The sequence below is a fragment of the Mobula birostris genome, chromosome 3 (genome assembly GCF_030028105.1).
Source record: "Mobula birostris isolate sMobBir1 chromosome 3, sMobBir1.hap1, whole genome shotgun sequence".
Classification (NCBI taxonomy): domain Eukaryota; kingdom Metazoa; phylum Chordata; class Chondrichthyes; order Myliobatiformes; family Myliobatidae; genus Mobula; species Mobula birostris.
In genome coordinates, this window is record NC_092372.1 from 221,845,748 (window position 1) to 221,868,962 (window position 23,215).

The 23,215-nt window shown below is 42.6% G+C and overlaps 1 protein-coding gene across 1 annotated transcript in view; it reads right to left on the reverse strand.

Moving 5' to 3' along the window:
- The window catches only part of mindy4 (MINDY lysine 48 deubiquitinase 4), a 280,604-nt gene that overhangs the window by 135,467 nt on the left and 121,922 nt on the right, over nt 1-23,215 (reverse strand). The window contains exon 8 of the mRNA XM_072254193.1: nt 7,892-8,008. Coding sequence (XP_072110294.1) covers nt 7,892-8,008 — 117 coding nt within the window. The remainder of the gene's footprint in view (nt 1-7,891; nt 8,009-23,215) is intronic.

Genomic DNA, 23,215 nt, shown 5'->3' on the forward strand with positions numbered 1-23,215 from the left:
AGATGCTTGGAGGAAAATAATAGGGGGATATTGGGGGAGGTGGTTGGTGTTTTTTTTTACACACAAAGTGGTAGGTGCATGGAACACACTGCAAAGGGGGTGATAGAAGCAAATACAATAAGGAGATTCAAGAGACTTACATGCATAGAAGGAAGAAAAATAGGAAAAGGAAGGGTATGTGGGAGAGAAGGGTTAGATTAATCTTAGAGCAGGCCATGAGGTTGACACAACATTCTTCTATGCTCTATGCAGTGGGATTTGCATAGGACTAGTGTACCATAGGGGTGCGACGGTAGCGTAGTAGTTAGAGTGACACTATTGTAGCTCGGCACGCCAGGGTTCAACCACTATCAGTTTGCACAGTGTTACAAGGCTTGGTTCCATTGATCAAATGTGGCATGGGCAAGCATAAGGAAACTACAAAGAAGTTGGAAGATACATGGGTGCAGATGAGTGTGCGTACAGGAGCGAGATATACCACCTAGTCAAGCAGTGTCACAGCAACAACCTGGCACTCAATGTCAGTAAGACGAAAGAGCTGATTGTGGACTTCAGGAATGGTAAGACAAGAAAACATGGACCAATCCTCAAAGGGATCAGAAGTACAGAGAGTGAGCAATTTCAAGTTCCTGGGTATCAAGATCTCTGAAGATCTAACCTGGTCCCAGCATATTGATGCAGCTATATAGAAGGCAAGGCAGTGGCTTTATTTCATTAGAATTTTGAAGAGGTTCTGTCTGTCACTTAAATCACTCGAAAATTTCCATAGATGTACTGTGGAGAGCATTCTGACAGGTTGCATCACTGTCTAGTATGGAGGGGAGGGCGGTTGCTACTACACAGGACCAAAAGAAGCTACAGAAAGTTGTAAAATTCGTTAACTCCATTTTGGGTACTAGCCTCTGCAGTATTGAAGACGTCTTCAAGGAGCGGTGCCTCAGAAAGGCGACATCCATTATTAAGGATCCCCATCACCCAGGGCATGCTCTCTTTTCATTGTTACCATCAAGAAGGAGGTACAGAAGCCTGAAAGCACACCTCAGTGATTGGGGATTAGCTTCCTCCCCTCTTCTATACAATTCCTAAATGGGCTTTGAACCCATGAACACTATCTCACTTCCTTTTCTTTTTTTTAATATATATATTATTTGTTTTTGCACTATATATCTTCAATCTGTTCAAAATATATGGAACACCCTGCCGGGGGTGGTGATAGAGGCAGATACTTCAGGGACATTTAAGAAACTTGTAAGACAAACACATGGATGATAACAAAATGGAGGTCTATGTAGGAGGGAAAGGTTTAGATTGATCTCAAAGTAGGCTATAAGGTTGACATATCATCATGGAATTAAAATTCTGCACTTTGCTGTAGTGTTTTATGTCCTACCTTTTAAAAGAGGTAACATAAAGGTTATTCCCGCTCTCCAGAAGGTATTCTGTGCCCACGTTCTTATCAGTAACATGCTGTCAATACCAGCTGCTACACTTCCTAATAGGCATGAATCATCCTGGGATCAAAGTAATTAGCTGGGATTCAGCTACCATGAGCACAAGATCTCTGGTGCATTGCTGATCACGAATTGTCAAAGCACTTTCCCTGCAGATTCTTTGGATGTCAAGAAACCCTTGAAGCTGAAAGCCCGTGCCCCTAAAACACATTCCAGAGGGAATTAAGATTTAAAAAATTTTTTTTTTGTATTTACATTTCACAAGGAATACCCCCAAAGCACTATTACATTTATTCTGTTTGCAGATCACTATTTTCAATTTGAAGAGCCTCAAATTACAAGGGGAACTCTTGCTTGTGGTTCTAAAATTGTATTCCCTTAGGCCTAAAGGTTCCCTGTTTATAATCAGAGCCAATAATTCACAGCATCAAATTCCAAGGAGTTATAATTGTTTGGATGTGTATACGGTAGTGAGGTTGGAGCAGGGAGCAGTAGTCAGATTATTATTCAAAAAAAAACAGCAGCCTTCGTTTGATACTTTGCTGTTAAAGTAGTGAAACAACATCAAAAGAGGTAAAATTAAACACAGAACACAAGAGATTCTACAGATGCTAGAAATCTAGAGCAACACACATAAATGCTGGAGGAACTCAGCAGGTCAAGAAGCATATTTAATTATGAAGAGGAATAAAGAGCTGGCATTTTGGGCCAAGACACTGCACACAGGCATACTAGCCCTCTCTTTAATCAAGATGTTACAGTCATGAAGTTGTACAGCAAGATACAGGCACTTCAGCTTATTACGTCCATGCTCACCTGCTTTTTTTCTTGGATAATCCCATTTGCCCACATAAGGTCTGTATCCAATTATGCCTTGCCTAGTCAAGTGTCAGCTTAAATGTCTCTTAAACATAATGATTGTATCTGATTACATATCCTCTTCACTGACGATCAACACTGGTGCACCTTAAGATGTGTGCTTAGCCCATTGCTCTACTCTATACACACACACGTGATTGCGTGACTAGGCATAGCTCAAATACCATCTGTAAACTTGCTGATGATACAACCATTGTTGGTAGAATCACAGGTGGTGACGAGAGGGCGTACAGGAGTGAGATATGCCAACTAGTGGAGTGGTGCCACAGCAACAACCTGGCACTCAACATCAGTAAGACCAAAGAGCTGATTGTGGACTTCAGGAAGGGTAAGACAAAGGAACACATACCAATCCTCATAGAGGGATCAGAAGTGGAGAGAGTGAGCAGCTTCAAGTTCCTGGGTGTCAAGGTCTCTGAGGATCTAAACTGGTCCCAACATATCGATGTAGTTACAAAGAAGGCAAGACAGTGGTTATATTTCATTAGGAGTTTGAAGAGATTTGGCATGTCAACAAATACACTCAAAAACTTCTATAGATGTACCATGGAGAGCATTCTGACAGGCTGCATCACTGTCTGGTATGGAGGGGCTACTGCACAGGACTGAAAGAAGCTGCAGAAGGTTGTAAATCTAGCCAGCTTCATCTTGGGTACTAGCCTACAGAATACCCAGGACATCTTTAGGGAGCGGTGTCTCTGAAAGGCAGCGTTCATTATTAAGGACCTCCAGCACCCACGGCATACCCTTTTCTCACTGTTACCATCAGGTAGGAGGTACAGAAGCCTGAAGGCACACACTCAGCGACTCAGGAACAGCTTCTTCCCCTCTGCCATCCTATTCTTAAATGAACATTGAATCTTTAGACCTTACCTCACTTTTTTTTAAAAATATACAGTATTTGTTTTTACACATTTTTAAAAAGCTATTCAAATACTGTAATTGATTTACTTGTTTATTTATTATCATTATTTTCTCTCTCTGCTAGATTATGTATTGCATTGAACTGCTGCTGCTACATTAACAAATTTCAGGTCACATGCCGGTGATAATAAACCTGATTCTGATTTCACCACCTCCTGTAGCAGTAAGTTTCAGCTATTAATCACATTCTATGTAAAACTTTCCCCTCAAATCCACTTTAAGCTCCTTCCTCTCACCTTAAACCTATGCCTTCCTGTTTTTGATACCTGTCATGGAGAAACAATTTTGATTATTTACCCTACTGATGACCCTTATAATTTGATACACATTTGTCAAGTCACCCTTCCCATCCTTTGCTCGTGGGGAAACAAATCCAGCCTATCCAATCGCTCCACCTTTCTCAAGTCTTCCAGTCCGGGTGAATCTCCTCTGAACGGTCTCCAGCGCAAGCACATTATTCCTAATAGTGTGGCCCAGGAATACACACGGTACTCCAAATGCCATGTAACCAGTGTGTTTTGTATCCCAACTCTTAAATCTAAGTACCGACCTATGAAGGCAAGTGTTGCCTTCTTCACCACCCTATCTACCCATGTTACCACTTTCAGGCAGTTAATGATAGAGACTCTCCATTGGTCGGGTCAACCATGGATGTTGCATCGATGTTGTTGGTGCAGCACCATCAATCGATACACAAGACAATACGCAACTCAGGGCGTATATGGAGAACAAGTTGTTTCCCATGTAGCAGACTCGCCCTCTTTACGCAGCTAATAAATCCAAAGGAATGGCAGAGACAGAGACAAATACAGTTTGGCACCTGTGGTGTCGCAGGAGTTGCCAGCCAGCATTGAACTCAACATAGGACTGCTTTAGGGACTCCAGCTCTGGATTTTTCCTTAGGGTTTACTCCCAAAGCCTTCCCCAAGAGCTGGTATAACCACAAGGCAGCAGAGGTTTGAGATCTCCTAGTTGAGCTGCCAACCCCAGCTGACAAGTGCCAGCTGCCTGGATGTTAATGATATGAACTGCAGGATCTCTCAATTCATCAAATAACCCCTTTCATTTACTGCATATCAGAATCAGAATCAGGTTTATTATCACCAATATGTGACGTGAAATTTGTTAATTTAGCTACAGCAGTTCAATGCAATACATAATCTAGCAGAGAGAAAAAAAACATAAAAATAAATAAACAAGTAAATCAATTAGATATATTGAATAGATTAAAAACGTGGAAAAACAGATATACTGTATATTAAAAAAAGTGAGGTAGGACATGACTTTAGGGTGAAAGGGGAAAGGTTCAGGGGAACATTAGGGAGAACTTCTTCACTCAGAGACTGGTGGGAGTGTGGAATGAGCTGCCATCTGACGTGGTAAATGCAGGCGCACTCTAAGTTTTAAGAATAAGTTGGATAGATACATAGATGGGAGAGGTCTGGACGGTCATGGACTGGGTGCAGGTCAATGGGACTAGTAGAATAAAGTTACAGCACAGACTAGAAGGGCCAAATGGCCTGTTTTCTGTGCTATAGTGCTCTATGGTTCTATGGTTCTAGTGTCCAAAGCTTCAATGTCCATTTAGGAATCAGCTGGCAGAGGGTAAAAGCTGTTCCTGAATCACTGAGTGTGTGCCTTCAGGCTTCTGTACCTCCTACCTGATGGTAACAGTGAAAAAAGGGGCATGCCCTGGGTGCTGGAGGTCCTTAATAATGGATGCTGCCTTTCTGAGACACCGCTCCCTAAAGATGTCCTGGGTACTTTGTAGGCTAGTACCCAAGATGGAGCTGACCAGATTTACAACCTTCTGCAGCTTCTTTCGGTCCTGTGCAGTAGCCCCTCCATACCAGACAGTGATGCAACCTGTCAGAATGCTCTCCACAGTATAACCATAAAAGTTTTTGAGTGTATTTGTTGACATGCCAAATCTCTTCAAACTCCTAATATAGCCGCTTGTCTTGCCCTCTTTATAACTACATCCATATGTTGGGACCAGGTTAGATCCTCAGCGATCTTGACACCCAGGAACTTGAAGTTTCTATGTACTCCCACAGAATTTCCCAAAATGTGTCACCTGCACTTGGCAGCATTAAATTCCATCTGCCAACACTCTACCCAATTTCCACCGGGTTGCTATCCTGCTGTAAACTTAGAAAACCTTTCTCATTATCCACAACGTATTTAAGGCAAACAACCAATTCTCCTTTGAAGTGCATCTCAGACAGCAACTCCACAGCAGTGTGAAAGAACAGAGGGATCTTGGGGTCTACGTCTATTGATCCCCCCAAGCTGCATTGGAAGTTGATGAAGTTATTAAGAATGCATTTGGTGTGTTGGCCTCATTAGTCAGGGGTCTGAATTCAAGTATTGCGTTCATTTCTGGTTGCCTCTTCATAGAAAGTAAGCTTTAGAGAGGGTGCAGAGGAGATTTACCAGGATGCTGCTTGGATTAGAAAGCATGTCTTATGAGCACACATCAAGAATGAGAAGTGACTTGAAAGAAGTGTACAAGATGACAAGAAGCACAGATTGAGCCGATAGCTAGAATGTTCCCAGAGCAGAAATGGAGGCATAATTTTAAGGTGACTGGAGGAAGGTATAGGGCAGTTGTCAGAGGTAGGTTTTCTTTTACACAGAGAGTGCTGAGTGCATTGAACACATCGCAGGGGGTGGTGGTAAAAGCAGATACATTAGGGACATATAGGAAACTCTTAGATAACATCATGAGTCAAAGGGCCTGTACTGTACTGTTACGTTTTATATCCTATATTCACATTATCACAGAAATTAAAGTTATAATAATTTTCTCACAACAACAAAACTGCAACAATAATAATTACGCTGCATTGTTTCCTCAGAACTTGTCTTGAAGCCAAGGCTTTCCGAAATTCTGAAACACAACCTCACTTCTGTTACTCTTAATGAATCTAACGCATACTTAACTCATGAAAGAACATGATTGAACAACACAACAGAATGCTGGAAACAGTGTCAATAAAACAGTACAGCACAGCAGCAGGCCCTTCAGCCAGCAGGTCTGGGCCAACTATGATGGTAATCCATTTGCCTGATCTGCCTGTGCACTCTGGATATCTTTTTTTCATATTCAGTCAATTGTTAAGAAAATGGGAGGATTAGGCCACTCGGCCCCTCAAACCTATCACACCATTCAAAGTGATCGTGGTTGAACTACCCCAGGCCTCAAACTCAAGTTTACCATCAAGTGTAGAAACACACGTGGAATGAAAAACTTCACTTGCAACAGCATCACAGACAAATAGCATCAGATAAGCAGTGTCCGTAAAATAAAATAATTCATACTAACAATAAAAAGTGATAAAACAAACACATACTTCAAAATAAATATCAATCTATTTCAGTGATATTGAGGAGCAGAGGATGTTTCTGACATAGCCGGGTTAACAACAGATAGCTCTAATGAGGAGAGAGCACTTTTACACATTCACATGGCAACCAAAACAAACCATGAATTTTTCACCAGTACGTAACGGGACCAAGTGAAAGGGCTTTCGTTCATGCCATGGTACTGTGTTCTGCCCAAATAAACATATCCCAGAGAGGCATTGCATCACTTTGCATATTTTTAAAGGGAAAAGGGCTTTTAAAATTATATTGGTTTAAAATCTATTATTTAAGCCCCTTCGGTTCCAGAGCAGACCCATCATATCAGAGGATAACTGCATTATTATAGCGGCTTGTGCATCCTTTTCAAGATGACCATCCTGAATCAAATGGATTAATTTCAAAAAGTAGTCACTACTATAATTTTGAAAATAATGTTGTGATTCATTTATGAGGACAGACACACAGACTGACTGCTACTAACAATTTTCAGTTGCCCAGGCACATGGAATGGAAAGATACAAAAGGTTATGGGCAAATGGAACTAGCTTGGGCCAGATGGGTTAAGGGCCTGTTTCCATGCAGGATAACTCTATAACAGGAAGGGGACCTGGTGGATGTATAAAAAAAATTACATCTATGGATTTTCCTACATCAAGTGTGCCTGAAACTTAAGGGAATCTGAGATTTTGTTTCCACCTAGACAGGGACTGAAATCTGGAACACCCTGCTTGACTGCATGGTGGAGGCAGGTATTCTCACAACATTTAATAAGTGTCTAAATGAGGACTGGAATTAACACAGGTATTAACACTAGAGGAACTCAAAGATCAGGCAGCATCTTTGGAAATGAATATAAACAGGTATGGATTTGGGCCAAGACCCTTTATCAGGAATGGAAAAGGGGGAAGGTGCCAGAATAAGAAGGTGAGGGACGGGAAGGAGTTCAAGCTAGAAGGCGATAGTAAAGCCAGGTGGGTGGGAGATATATACAGTATAGATGCATAGGTACTTGATGGTCAGCATGTATGTGGTGGGCCTAAGATATTGGGTGCTTCTGTGCTGTTAACTTCGTAACTCATCAAAAGTATTGCCATTTTTACAAAATTACTTCTTAAGCAGTCCACAGGCATCACTGAAGTCCTGTCTTTATTGCCAAACTGTAACCTGTGTGGGTTTCATATCAATTTCTGCAACTTGAGAGGGTTTGTTTTCGAACTGACAAATCCTATACCTAGTGCTCTACAATATGCAATGAGAGAAACTTTCACCTTCTTCTGAACGATTCCGTATTTTAATTCAGGTAGATCATTGAAAGTGAAACTCTGTATCTTCCATTCCTCGGCAAAGCAGCAGAAACTGGAGCCAAACAGAAGGTTTTTCAGCTGCTGTAAATAAGATGTTTGAGACAAAAGTTAAACTGAGTGGAATATTTTAAACCAGATCCTTGAAGCGCATCATTCATCAGGCACACACCCATGAAATCCATTTACCTTGAAGAGTCCCACACCACAAAAATGGGCCCTTCAGCCCACCAGATCGTGATGACCATCAATCATCCATCCACTAGCACTTGGTCTGTAGACTGCTGTGCCTTACTACTTAAATGTGAGTATGTACCTGATTATACCACCCACTCAGGCAGTGTGTTTCAGATTTCAACCATCATCTGGGTGAAAAGAATCTGCTTCAATTTCCCTATAAACCTCTTCCCCGCTATTCCAAAGCTATGCTTTGTAGGTTTTGTGAACAAGTTTCCTACTAACTACTCTAGCTATGCCCTGCATAATTAGTGCAACTATCAGGAATCCCTCAGCCCGATCTGATCCAAGGAAACAAGCCCAGACTATCCAGTATCACCTCATATGTGAGACACTACATTCCAGGCAACATCTGGGTGAAACTTCTCTGCACCCTCTCCAATGTAATCCTTTGCCTGCTCGCCTTGAGCTACACACAGTACTCCATCTGTGGCTGGTTGAGTGATGTCACAACAACCACCGTGTACTCAACATCAGAAAGGAACTGGTTTTTGGACTTCAGCAAGGGGATGGCAGGGAAGACACAGCAGTCATTAATGCATATGACATACAGTAAGAGTTCCTGGAGCACACAAGTTGTCACAGACTTCAAATCCCAGAAACAACCCTTCAATATCACTCTGTCTCTTACCACCAAGGCTATTTACGATGTAGTTTACCAACCTACCTTAGATCCAATGATCTCCAATCCACCGGACCTCTCTCATGTGGGACCTTGTCTAAGATCTTACTAAAATCCATGTGGGCTACATCAAGTGCTCTGCCATAATCATTGTATTTTGTTACCTTTTTGCCAAATTCAATCAAATTAGTCAGCCTGGATAAACTCACCCCTAACAAAATCATGCTGACTACAGGTCTAGTACAGTCAGCACATTAAGATCCAGATTTTAAGTAATTTGCCACAATGCAGAGTATTGTCCCTACTTTTTATTATAGTAAGTTACGATGATCAAGAAGTTAAAGAAAGAGCAAATGCAATTGAATGTACTACCTTCCAATCTCTCCACACCAATCCCAACTTCACCATCAAACCTGTAGATAAGAGGGTTGCTGTGTAGTCTGGCAGATTGACCTCTCACATTGCAAAGACCAGGTGTAACTCTCAGATACCTCTTCTTGAAGAGGAACCTATTCAGAGCAATCAGGCCATTGCCTTTCACAGCAGCACCAACCTCATCAACTCTGGAGATCTCCCATCCACTGCCATCCACCGCCATCCACCTCATAGTTCCCTCGCCGTGCACTGCTCATCCCTACCTCCTACCACTGAGATCCTCTAGCATCTCATGTGTGCTACTCTGGATTTCCGGCATCAGCAGAATCACATGCATTTAGAAAATGCAACAAATGTTCAGTTGGTCAGGTGGCTCTGTTGAAATAGAGCCTCAGTTCTGGTATAAAGTTACTAATCTAAAAGATTAATTTGTTCCTCTCTCCACAAGTACTGCCTGGCCTCCTGAGTGCTGCAGCTTTTTCCAGATTTCTCGTGTTTGAATATTCTGCATCTAGTGTCCAGTAGAACAGGCAGACACTTGGCGCATGAAAGTAGATTCAGTTACAGTTTTCAAAGGAGAAACTAGATAACCATTTGAAGGGAAATAACTCAGAGAGCTCTGGGGAAAAGAAAATGCGATTAATCTTAAGGCTGTTTCAAAATATAAACTGATTTTACAATATTTCTTTTTTTTTATTCCTTCTCCTTTCCCCACATGATGCTGCAATTGAATGTTTAGCATGATTTTAAAGTTCAAAGTACATCATTATCAAAGTATGTATACTATATTCAAACTTGAGATTCATCTCCTAATAGGCAGCCACAAAACAAAGAAACTCAATAGAACCCATTAAAAAAGCCACTCAAACACCTAATGTGCAGAAAAAAAGTGCAAATAAAAATAAGCAAATAACATTCAGAACTAAAGTTGACGAAAGTGAGTGCCCAGCCACAAAGCCAGTCATCACTGCAGCTGTTTCAGCCACTGCCTTGGTTCAGCGTAGAGACGAGTGAACCTCGTGGTGCAGTGAGCTGAACACCAGCTGTCCCTCACCTCCGGTCCGGACACCCTGATCTTTTCAATCTGACCTGGTGCATCAGCCAAACCCTGTTTGATCTTTGCTCTTGGACCCAGGCCCTGCCACTCCAATACGTTCTCAGGACAGGGCCCCACCACCTCTACCCGACCTTTCTAATTCTACCTGGTGTTTAAATCAGTTAAACTTCGGGTCTTTCCTCATTCTCGGACCTGTGCCCCGCAGCCTTGACATTGTCTGAATTTTTCACTCTTGGACCCAGGCCCCGCCACCTCAATTTGGCATGTGCACACCCCAAACATCCTGTACCTTCAAGACTTCAGTTCAAACGGCAAGAATGCCAGGTCGTACAGGCAGTTCAAAAGCTCATCTCTGAAAGAGAAGCTGCAGGCTATTGACTGCAGTGATTGGGTCTAAGTAAGTCTATTTTATTTGTGCAAACACGAGGAAATCTGCAGATGTTGTAATTTCAAGCAACACACATAAAAGATTCTGGTGAACACAGCAGGCCAGGCAGCATCTCTAGGAAGAGGCACAGTTGACATTTCGGGCCGAGAGCCTTTGTTTAGCAAGTTGACCCTTCCTCGGCCCGAAACATCGACTATACTTCTTCCTAGAGATGCTGCCTGGCCTATTGCGTTCACCAGCAACTTTTATGTGTGTTGTCTGTCTTATTTGTTTTTGCTTTCAGCAAGTCATCACTGTGCTTCACCAGCAATATCTTAAACCAGAAGATATGTGATTTGAGAACTGTATTTGATATAGCATGGCAGAAGACATGGCAAGTGAATGTATGGTTGAGAAATGGGTACAGGAGGCAAGGTTTCAGATTTGTGTGTCACTGGGATATTTTCTGGGGAAGGTATGACCTGTACACAAGGGAATGAATTTATGTGAACTTGAGAGGGCCCGATGTCTTTGCAAGCAGGTTTGCTAGAGCTGTTAGGTAGAGTTTAAACTAGGCTGACAGGGAAATGGCGACCAGAGTGTTTGATCAGGTAATAGAGCATGGTAAGCACACTCACCTCCTTCAATGATGATATTTCTCAGTCCACCATTTTAATAGAAACACTTACATTCAAAAACAAAGTAACAAATGTTCCCTGTACTGCGAGGAGTATCAGGAACAAGTGTGATAAAGTTAGAGCATGGGTCAGTACATAGCACTACGAAGTTGTGGCCATTACAGAGACTTGGCTGTCACAAGGGCAGGAATGGCTGCTGAATGTTCTAAAGTTCAGATATTTCTGGCAGGGAGGTAAAAGAGGAGGGGGCATTGTTAGTCAGGATAGTATCACAGCTGCAGAAAAGAAGGACACCATGGAGGAATTGTTACTGAGCCAGTATGGGTGGAAGCCAGAAACAGGAAGGGAGTTTTACCGTATAGCCTACATTATAATAAGGGACTATTTTACGTTTTAGTATTACATCGTTGCATGCACCATTAGGCACATATTGACCTGTACATGTGTGCCGAGTTTGGTTTCTGCCAGTAAAGAACCATGAAACTTGGCTCCCGTCTCCAGCGTTTTTATTAATAGAATTGTTGTGTAACACATACACAACAAATTGGCGACGAGAATTATGAACCTACATCATATTGTTACACCGTGTTTTAGTTGATAACAATACTCGGAGAAGAGAGATAATCTAGGCTACCTCCACACTAGACTGGACAATTTTGAAAACTCCGGTTTAGAGTAAAAACGACAGGCATCCACACTAGGTGTTTTTTAAAGTATCTCTGTCCACACTAAAACAGATATTTGGGCGAATCTCCTCCTACTAGGCATGCACAGACACATCTACAGAAAACAAGCGAAGAGGAAACAGTATAATATTTTCATTTCCGCTGCGGCATTGTGCTATTTCCATTGGTCAAAAACTAGAGTACCTACAACAACAGCGAAAGAAAGTTTTACAAAATGTCTTCGAGGAATACAAAGAAATCCTCCGCTGGAGAAAGCAGACTGGACTACTTCATTTAGACAGACAATGAGGTCGAGCTGTTTCTGCGAGTTACAAGCGACTACAAAGTCAGCAAAGCAGTGGAGCTGTTTAATTCCAAACAAGCTATTAGCATAGACAATAAAGTAAACAACACACACATGAAGCTGACCTCTACCCAGGATCAACATTATCAACAATTACAAAATGTTAAATGGTCAACTCAACAAAGACTACCAATCCCACATCAAACCCAAACCTATTAGGAGCAGAAGAGGGCACTCAACTCAATTTGATATACTAACTACCAAGTCAGATATGTACAGCAATTCATTTTTCACCCCCACAATTAAAGCATGGAATAATCTTAATCCTACCACAGTCACACAACCAAACCTAGTTAAATTTAAGGCAGCTTTTCTTCTTCAAAAATCTCCTTCTTAAGCCCACCCTCCGCAACCTCCAGTTTAAATTCCATGCGGAATATTTTGGAGGATCAAGAACCAAGAACCAAGAGAGTGGAATCTTCTGCCGCCAGACCTGCACAGTATTTCTGACATTATTATTTTTAAAGATAGATTAAATCAAATCAAATCAATTTAGGGGATCTAGTCAAAAAAGGTGGGAAGAGAAGATGGCAGCGCACCTGCGTGTGCGCAGCCCTCCAGTGAAAAATGATATCGTATCTGTTAAATAGGGGCCGTGGACAATTCTGATTTGATGGAGAATGGATGTGAAAGCACATAGGAACATCTGGAGAAATTTCTGAAACGCCCGTTCGCTGCTGTCGTTACTGTGTGGTTGGGAATCTTTCAGAGGGTAGGCCTCAAAATCCCCGGCCTTGCCTGCATTTGGCGACCGAGAAGGAAGTCGAATCGTTCGGACAGAGATGGCGCTCAGTACTTGGTGTCGGAGAGCTGATCAGAGCTCGAAGTTTTCGGATGACTTAGAGTCGGACTGTGGTCGGCATGGCAGGGAGAGTTTTTCTCCTTCTCCCGTCTGCGTGAGATGTGGGACATTTGAGAAACTTTGAAATTTACTGTGCTCACGGACTTCTTCATCAAGTTATGGTATTGTTGTACTGTTGTAACTATATGAATTAATTATGTGGTTTTGTCAGTTTTTTCAGTCTTGGTCTGTCCTGTGTTTTGTTATATCACACCGGAGGAAATTATGTATCATTTCTTAATGCATGCATTACTAAATGACAATAAAAGAGGACTGTGTGTCTTCATAATCATACAATTTAACTCTCACGCCGTTCACACCGACTGCACGTTATAACAGTTGTGGTCAGTCAGCGACAGTGCCAGCTTGGAGACCCCGGGGTACAGGAGATCGAGGGTACGACAACCACAGAATTGGAGACCGGAGGGTACGGGCAGAAGAACAGAGGATGCAAACAGAGAAACTGAGGGGACCAGCTTGAAAGCCACTTCCAGTTTAAATTCCATGTGAAATATTTTGGAGGATCAAGAACCAAGAACAGCCATCCGGCAGTGCTTGCGCAGTCCCAAGCAGAAGCAGAAAAAGCATTGTTGTTGTGGTGTTGTCACAACAACGTTTTTAAATCTCTCCGTTTACCCTGTCCACACTACAACGCGAAACAATCGTTTTCAAATTTACACACTCTGGAGAGTGTTTTCGAAAATCTCCGTTTTCAGGAGATGAAAACGCCGTTTCAGTGTGGACGGAAGGTCAAAATGAAGAGAAAAAGCTTCATTTTCAAAATTATCCAGCGCAGTGTGGATGTAGCCCTAGGACACATCTAGACAGAGTGCACTCGTTGCGCTAGCAAAAAGGACACTTGAGTCAAAAAGAAAACAAGGGGAAAACTGGGCTAAATTAAAATAACAAAGATGGCGATGATTGGAACCATTACAGCATTTGATAGTGGCATTGAAGACTGGGCAACTTACTCTGAAAGAGTGGTTATACTATGAGGCTAATGGTGTTAATGATGAAAAGAAAGCCAGCGTCTTACTCAGTGTTATGGGGGCAGAACATACGGGCTGCTACAGAGCTTGTTACCCCTTGAAAATCCAGCTGACAAAACATTCAAGCAAACAGTAGACACTCTCCAACAGCATTTAAACCCCAAACCACTGGTCATTGCTGAAAGATTTAAATTTCACAAACGGAATCAGAGCAAAAATGAAAGCATTTCTGAATATTATGCTGAATTGCACAAATTATCAGAACATTGTCAATTTGGAGCTGATCTATCAGACGCATTGAGGGAGAGGTTAGTGTGTGGCATGCACTGTGAAACCACCCAGAAGAAGCTCCTGTGTGAAAGAGACCTTACCTTAGAGAAGGCGCTGAACATTACAATATCATTGGAAATAGCAGCACGGGGTGCTTCAGAGATACAACAAAAATCTCTGGAATATGCTATGAGTAAAATGTCACTGAACAGAAATGAAGGAAAGAAATGTTACCGTTGTGAGAACATGCTGACAATGAAGGAAAGAAATGTTACCGTTGTGGGAACAGGTCACATGACCCTGATGACTATTGGTTTAAAGACAAAGAATGCAGAAACTGTGGCAAACAGGGCCACATTGGCAGAGTATGCAAAGCTAGTAAACAGCAGAAAAAGGACAAAATACAGAGAAACAAGAAACCCTGGAAAGGAAAATACAAATACACAAAATTAAAGAAAGTAGTCCTGATGAAAACGACTCAGACAAAAGTGAATTGTCCTGTCTGCAACTTCACAGCATGAAAGAGACAGATGATCAAAGAGTAATATGGATCACTCCACAAGTGGCAGGTGTGAGGTTGAAAATGGAGTTGGACACAGGCTCCGCTTTAACAGTGATCTCTATACACGACTACAAACAACTGTTTTCTCACATACCCCTGAAACGAACTAAACTACCGCTAAAGACTTCAGGCTGATTTATACTTGTGCATACTAGCTTACGCTGTAGCCTATGCAAATGGGATGCGCCGTTGTGAGCATTTATACTTGTGCGTTGGTGTGTCTGCGTCTCTCTGCAATTCACCGCCAAAATACTAGTTGGCGGTGGGGTTTCTATGCCGCTGTGTTCAGTTTCTTCGTGTTGAAATTCAACACGTAGAAACTCAAATTTCAAACAATGGCGACTGAACTGGAGGAGGGTGAATTTTCTGTGCTTGTCCAGCCACTGAGAGACATGGACGAGGAAATGCATTTCAAATATTTTCGGATGTCAGCAGGTAGAGTTGACGATTTGGTTCATTGTCTCCAAACATTTATTTCGCATCAGTGTACGCACAGTATACTCAGAGACTGGCAATCACCATTCGAGTTTTAGCTTCAGGTGGAAGTCAACAGGCTGTAGCAGCTACAAACTAGCGTCAAGCACAGGGTCCTCCATAATTTCGGAGGTCTGTAAAGCTTTATGGAAAGCATTGCAGCCAGACTTCCTTCCCTGCCCTTCAGTCGCCCAATGGGAAGCTATTGCAGTATAGGAGGAAATGGGATGCTACCAAGCGGACCAGTCACAGTTGTTCAGTCTGCGTCGCCGCAACACGTAGTTACATTTTGGGGGAGGTGCGCGTTAGGCTACTGCATAAGGTTCCGCATAGATTACAGCGTAGGGTACGCGGCTACACCGGACCTAAGACATACATTTGACGCACAAGTATAAATCAGTTACACAGGACAGAAAGTGTGTCCCAAAGGCAAAATTACAAAACACAGCAGCTGAACTTCTATGTACTGAAAAATGGAGGACCACCGTTGCTGGGACGTGAATGCCTCAGGAAAATTCAGTTGGATTGGCACACCATCAAGGCACTAGATGTGTCAGCAAAGGAGGGCAGAAAGGCTACATCTGAGAGACTGTCACAAATACTTGCTGACTCTGAGGAAGTGTTCATGAAAGGAATAGGAACACTTCAGGGCACGAAGGCAAGTATTGAGATTGAGAAAAATGCATGTCCAAAATTTCACAAAGCCAGACCAGTGCCATATGCAATCTGTCCTACAGTAGAGGCAGAGCTGAAAAATCTGGAGCAGGCTAGGGTGAAGGTTCCTGTCAAAGGTGGATTTGAGTGAATGGGCCACACCTATTGTTCCAGTGATGAAGGAAACCTCCAGCACAAAACCAGGAAAACCAAGCAAGTTGCACATATGTGGTGACTTTAAAGTGACTGTTAACCCAGTTCTCCGCACAGTACAGTACCCTCTACTTCGTATTGAGAACCTCTTTGCTTCCCTGTAAAGAGGAGAATATTTCACAAAAAACGATTTGACCCAGGCTTATCTCCAAATGGAAATCGAGGAAGTATCCAAGAAACATCTGACAATAAATACACACAAAGGACTTTACCAGTACAACAGATTGGTGTTTGGGATAGCATCAGCTCCTGCAGTCTGGCAAAGGGCAATGGACCAGGTCCTGCAGGGGATTCCAGGGATTCAGTGTTACCTGGATGACATCATTGTCACCGGCAAAGATGACAATGAACATCTTTCAAACCTTGCACAAGTGCTCACCAGGTTACGAGAATATGGGCTCAAAGGTGATCGACAGAAATGTGAGTTTTTCAAAAAGGAAATCTCATACTGTGGGCATGTGATCAACGATTGCTTACACACGTCTCAAGACAAGGTAGAAGTGGTGCTTAAGGCACCACCACCTGAAAATGTGTCTCAGCTGAGTGCATATCTTGGTCTAGTGAACTACTACCACAAGTTCTTGCCTAACCTATCCACAGTTCTACACCCACTAAATGCACTATTACAGACAGGGACACAATGGAAGTGGACTGAGAGCTGTGAGAAAGTGTTTCAAGAAACTAAAAGACTCATAACTTCAGAAGGGGTGCTTGTGCACTTTGACCCCTCCTTACCTAACCAACTAGCTTGTGATGCCTCACCCCATGGGATAGGAGCTGTATTATCACACAAGTTTCCAGATGGCTCAGAAAGACAAATAGCTTTTGTCTCAAGAACACTAACTTTAGCTGAATGCAACTACGCACAGATTGACAGAGAGGCCCTAAGCCTCATGTGGGGAGTCAAGAAATTCAGTCGCTACCTGTACGGTCAAAAGTTTACTCTGTTTACTGACCATCAGCCTCTCGTGTTAATCTTCAACCCAAGAAAAGGTATTCTAGTGATGACAACACAAAGGCTGCAGCGATGGTCTCTTTTCTTAGGTCACAGGTATGACATTGAACACAAGGGGACCAAGCAACATGGCAATGCAGATGGTTTGTCACGTTTACCACTGCCCACTTCAGAGATAACAACACAAATGGTGTTCGTTAGAGGTCTTTCACACAACAACAGTTGAACAATTTCCAGCGACAAACAGCCTCATTGAAAGGGAAACATACAATGACCCTACGTTGTCAAAAGTGTATGACATCACGGTAAAGGGATGGCCAGCACGGGGTAACACACTGTTTCTAGCCTTCTCAGCAAGGAAGGAGCAGTTGTCAGTGTGTCGAGGAACACTAATGTGTGGTTCACGAGTTGTGATTCCTCCCAAGCTACACACCAGAGTGCTGGAGGAACTGCACAAGGGGCACCCGGGTACCGTGAAAATGAAAAGTCTTGCCTGTGCTTATGTGTGGTGGCCAGGAATCGATAAGCAGATTGAGAACTTGACCAAGAACTGCTCTGCATGTCGAAAGATCGACAACTCACCATCACAAGCCCCTCTCCATCCATGGGAGTGGCCCTCATCACCATGGCAACGAGTGCACATCGACTTTGCTGGGCCATTCATGGACTCTATCTTTTTAATTGCCATTGATGCACATTTCAAATGGCCAGAGGTCATCAAAATGAAGACAACCACATCGGAAAAGACCATTACAGTGCTGAGGACCATGTTCGCCAGGAATGGCATACCAGAACAAATCTGCAGACAATGGACGATAATTTGTCTCTGAAGAATTCCAAAGTTTTTGAAGAACAATGGAATCAAGCACTTTACATCTGCCCCTTACCATCCATTCACAAATGGCTTGGCAGGAAGATTTGTGCAGACATTCAAGAAAGCCATCAAGGCAATCGACAGTGAAAATTGACCACTGCAACACAAGATAGACAACTTCCTCCCTGCCTATCGAAATGCAGTACGTGCAACCACTAATCAGACTCCAGCGATGATGTTTCTGAACAGGAACCTGAGGTCCCGCATGGATCTTCTCAAACCAGATGTACAGCGTGATGTGGAGAACAGATAGTTCACACTTGAATGCTAAGTCAACACGGAGCTTCAGTGTGGGACAGTCAGTTCTTGCACGTGATTACCGGACTGAAAAGTGGCAGCCAGGTACAACTTCCCCCATAGACAGGCCACTGATGTATAGAGCACAGGTAGGAGAGAACGTATGGAGCCATCATGTGGACCAAATCCTGGATGCTTAGGTGAAAAACACAACAACACCTTGCCCGGACTCCCTAGACATAGAAGCAAATACTTCTGATGTGACTACATCAGCCTCATCTACAGAATCTATCCAAATTTGCAATCCCACTGCATTGCTATCAAGCATGGTCACATCATCCCTTTAACACTTTTCTCAATCTTTCTTGCTGCAATATAACATCTCATTGACAAGTTTTCCAGGAAGTTTAATGTAGACTGATGTTCAATCTAGCAAGATGGAACAGAGCTCCAAATTTGTAAAGCCTGGAGATGCACCATTGTTCATAAGATGCCAACTAAGCCCTTGTGTTGAGAGCTTCTCTTGCTCGCTTTGCTGTTCATGATATCACACAGATAGTGGCTGCTGGTGCGATGAAGTCAGTTTCCAATAAATAAATTACCACAAAAGCCACCAGTAAGTATTAAACTCAATGTGACAAAGGTGCACTTTGTAAATGGGAGGCCTTCAAAAGTGAAATTTTGAGAGTACAAAGCTGGTATGTGCTTGTCAGAATAAAAGGTCAAGATAGCAAGTGTAGGGAATCTTGGTTTTCAAAGATATTGAGACACTAGTTAAGAGAAAAAAAAGGAAGTGCATAGCAGGTATGGACAAGTAGGAACAAATGAGGTGGTTGTGAAGCATAAGAAATCCAAGAGAACACTTAAGAAAAAAATCAGGGCAGGAAGACCAGAAGGAGGCTTGAAGTTACTCTAGCAGACAAGCTGAAGGACAATCCTAAGGAATTCTACAAATGTTAACAGCAAAAGGATTGCAAGGGACAAAAATGGTCCTCCAGAAGATCAGAATGGTAATCCACGTGCGGAGCCAGACCAGATGGGGGAGATCGTAAATGGATTCTTTGCATCTGTATTTACTCAGGAGATGGATACAGAGTTGATAGAAGTGAGGCAACGCGGCATCAACTTCATGGACCCTGTACAGATTACAAAGTAGGAGGTGTTTGCTACCCTGAGGAAAATCAAGGTGGATAAATTTCCAGGGCCTGACAAGGTATTCCCTCGGACCCTACAGGCAGCAAGTGCAGAAATTGCCGGGGCCCTCGCAGAGATGTGTAAATCCTCCTTAGCGACAGGAGAGTTATCAGAGGATTAGAGGATAGCCAAAGCTATCCTGCTGTTTAAAAATGGCTCTAAACATAAAACAGGAAATTATAGGCAGGTGAGTCTGACATAATTTGTGGGAAAGTTATTGGAAAGTATTCTTGGGGACCGGATATATAAGTATTTGAATAGACATGGACTGATTAAAGGTAGTCAGCATGGTTTTGAGCATGATAGGTCATGTCCAACCCATCTTATCGAGTTTTTCGAGGAAGTTACCAGGAAGTGGATGAAGGCAAGGCTGCGGATTTTGTCTACGTGAATTTTAGTAAGGCATTTGACAAGGTCCTGCATGGGAGGCTGATCAAGAAGGTTCAGTTGTTCGCCATTCAGGATTAGGTAGTAAATTCCTGCTTTCTCCCAGTGGCCACACATTTTAATTCCACATCCCATTCCCATTCTGACATGTCTATCCACGGCCTCCTCTACTGTAAAGATGAAGCCACACTCAGGTTGGAGGAACAACACCTTATATTCTGTCTGGGTAGCCTCCAACCTGATGGCATGAACATTGACTTCTCTAACTTCCGCTAATGCCCCACCTCCCGCTCGTACCCCATCCGTTGTTTATTTATATACACACATTCTTTCTCTCTCTCTCCTTTTTCCCCCTCTGTCCCTCTGACTATACCCCTTGCCCATCCTCTGGGTCCCCTCCCCCTTATCTTTCTTCCCAGACCTCCTGTCCCATGATCCTCTCATATCCCTTTTGCCAATCACCTGTCCAGCTCTTGGCTCCATCCCTTCCCCTCCTGTCTTCTCCTATCATTTTGGATCTCCCCCTCCCCCTCCAACTTTCAAATCCCTTACTCACTCTTCCTTCAGTTAGTCCTGACAAAGGGTCTCGGCCCGAAACGTCGACTGTACCTCTTCCTAGAGATGCTGCGTTCACCAGCAACTTTTATGTGCGTTATTTAATTACTCAGTTGCTTTCTTATTCCTCTTGATAAATCCTCTCAATTTTGTCTGTAAGCGGTATGAGGCCCTGAGGTTATGAAAAAATTACCTTTGCCTTTTTTTTTGTTGCTTGTTATGTTCTGTTATGTTGTGTCTCGTGTTGTTCTGCCGAGCATTTTGTGCATGCAATGTTGGAGCCGGAATGTGTGGCGACACTCGCAGGCTGCCCGTAGCACATCCCTAGATGTGTTGGTTGTAAATACAAATGGTGCATTTCATTGCATGTTTCAATGTACATGTGATAAATAAAATGGAATCTGAATTTAGGGATAACCTGAGTGGGAATTTCTTCATTCAGAGGATGGTGCAAGTATGAAACGAGCTGCCAGTGTAAGTGGTGGATGCAGGTTTGATTGCAACAGTTAAGAGGAGTACACAGATGGGAGGGATATGAAAGATTATGCTTCAGGTATGGGTTGGTGGGACTAGGCAGAATAACAGTTTCACACAGACTCCAATCAGCCTACTTCTGAGCTGTAATGCTCTATGACTCTACAATCCAAACTCCAACTCACTAGTCTTCTTTTTCAATTACTCATAAAAGCTCTTAGAGTCTAGTTTTATGTTTCTCTCAGGTCTCATATTATATCTTGTCCTCCTATCTCTAACTATGTGCTGCAAAGTAACATGAAGAACTGTAGAGAAAAAGAACTGGACTAACTGGAAAGATCTTATAGAAAGCCAGCTCAAGCGACTGAATGGCCTCATTCTATGTTTCTACAATGATGTTTTTATCCCATACTGACATCCACACTAGATGCACAAATGCTAGAAGTGGGGCCAATGAATACATTAAAATGCTGCATAGTTAACCAAGCTATCATTTAACTGCTAATTCCTTGTCAATAATCTTGCCAGAAACCATTGATATAGTATTCCAAATGTAATCTAATTAGTTCAACAAAAAAAAAGCCCGAAGATAATTTCTATTGATTGGCACTCAAAACTCTTCCAGTTAGTACTCTATTCTGTAGTTTCATGACTGGAGTGGAGCAATGCACGTCAGGTCTATTACTGACCTGCAAACATAAGTCAATCCTATGCTAAAATTAATTCAAGTTCTTGCATAATATGGGAGCAAGTTGTTTTTCACTGTACCTTGGTACACATTAAAGTAATAAAAACAATTTACCAATATTAATTTGGGAAACCATTAATATTACTGAGACTTGGCCTTCAAGTTTGTGGTTAAAATTTGAAACAAAGAACATTGTTCTTTAAATTCCAAACAGGTTGATCAGTATCTGTTTGGCTCTATTAATGCTCAAAGTGTTAAACTTGCCAAGAGATAGTGACTGGTCTGCTGTGTGGTATTTTTCCAGAGGTTATCTTCAAGAGTTATTGACTCCGCTCTACCACCCCTGCTCCAAACAGCCCCTCCCCTCTGTTTAAAAGTTCATAGATATCGATACACCACAAACATCTCCTTATCTCCTCTCTGAATAACAGATGTAAGACGGTAACAATGTGGGAGTTGGGACAGTGACAAAAGTAATACTTCAAATGCAAAACATGTCAGTTTTACTGTAAAGCTGAAGTGTTTTAAATATTTCAGTGATCTTCTCCATTAAAGGAACTTGCTAACATTGTACTTTTGGTATCACCCCATATAAAACCTGCACTTAAGACAAAATTATCATTCTCATCAAAGCTCAGCTCTGCAACAGACATGAACAACTTCCTTAAGATTGCATCAATCCAACCACTACCTTCAACAATGCTCAGGCAACTCAACACCAGAGGTCAAAGCAACCTACTTGACTGGTAGCAAACAGCTGCTGACTGAAGCAGTAGAGACCTAGGCAGCTGACAACACTGAGATTTCTAAACTTAAGACCTATGCTCCAGAACCAGCAGTCACTCTTTCCAAGTTGTTCTAACACTGTTGCAACAATTTATCTTTAACAAAGAACATTAAAACACAGTACAGGCCCTTTGGACCACACTGTTGTGCCAATCTTTTAACCTACTCTAAACCCAATCTATCCCTTCCCTCCCACATAGCCCTCTATGTTTATATCATCCATGCGCTTATCTAAGAGCTCCTTAAATGTCCCTAATATACCTGCCTCTACCACCACCCCTGACAAGCTGTTCCATGCACCAACCACTCTCTTTTTGTACCAGGGATCCCCAACCTTTTTTGCACCGCAGACCGATTTAATATTGACAATATTCTTGCGGACCGGCCGACCGGGGGTGGGGGGGGGGTGGTGTTCAAATAGGGTTAAACTCACCTCAGCATGCCTTTTACAGTTTCTTTTGCAACTTTCTCACTACCAAGGGACAAAAGTAGCAGTCAAATCCTGACGAAGGGTCCCGGCCCGAAACGTCAACTGTACCTCTTCCTATAGATGTTGCCTGGCCTGCTGCTTTCACCAGCACTTTTCGTGTGTGTTGACGGGACATTTGTGTTTACCTCGAGAAAGACTACCGCGACCATGAAGCCTTGTGCGGGTACCTGTGTGCGCATGCGTGACGTGCGCACGTGACTTGCGCATGCACGTACGTGCCGATTTTTTTTCCCACAAATCGGTTTTGGCTTAATCTTCCCAACTACACTGTGCATATATTATTTCTACTTTATATAGGCTGTGTATTTATCATATCATTCCTG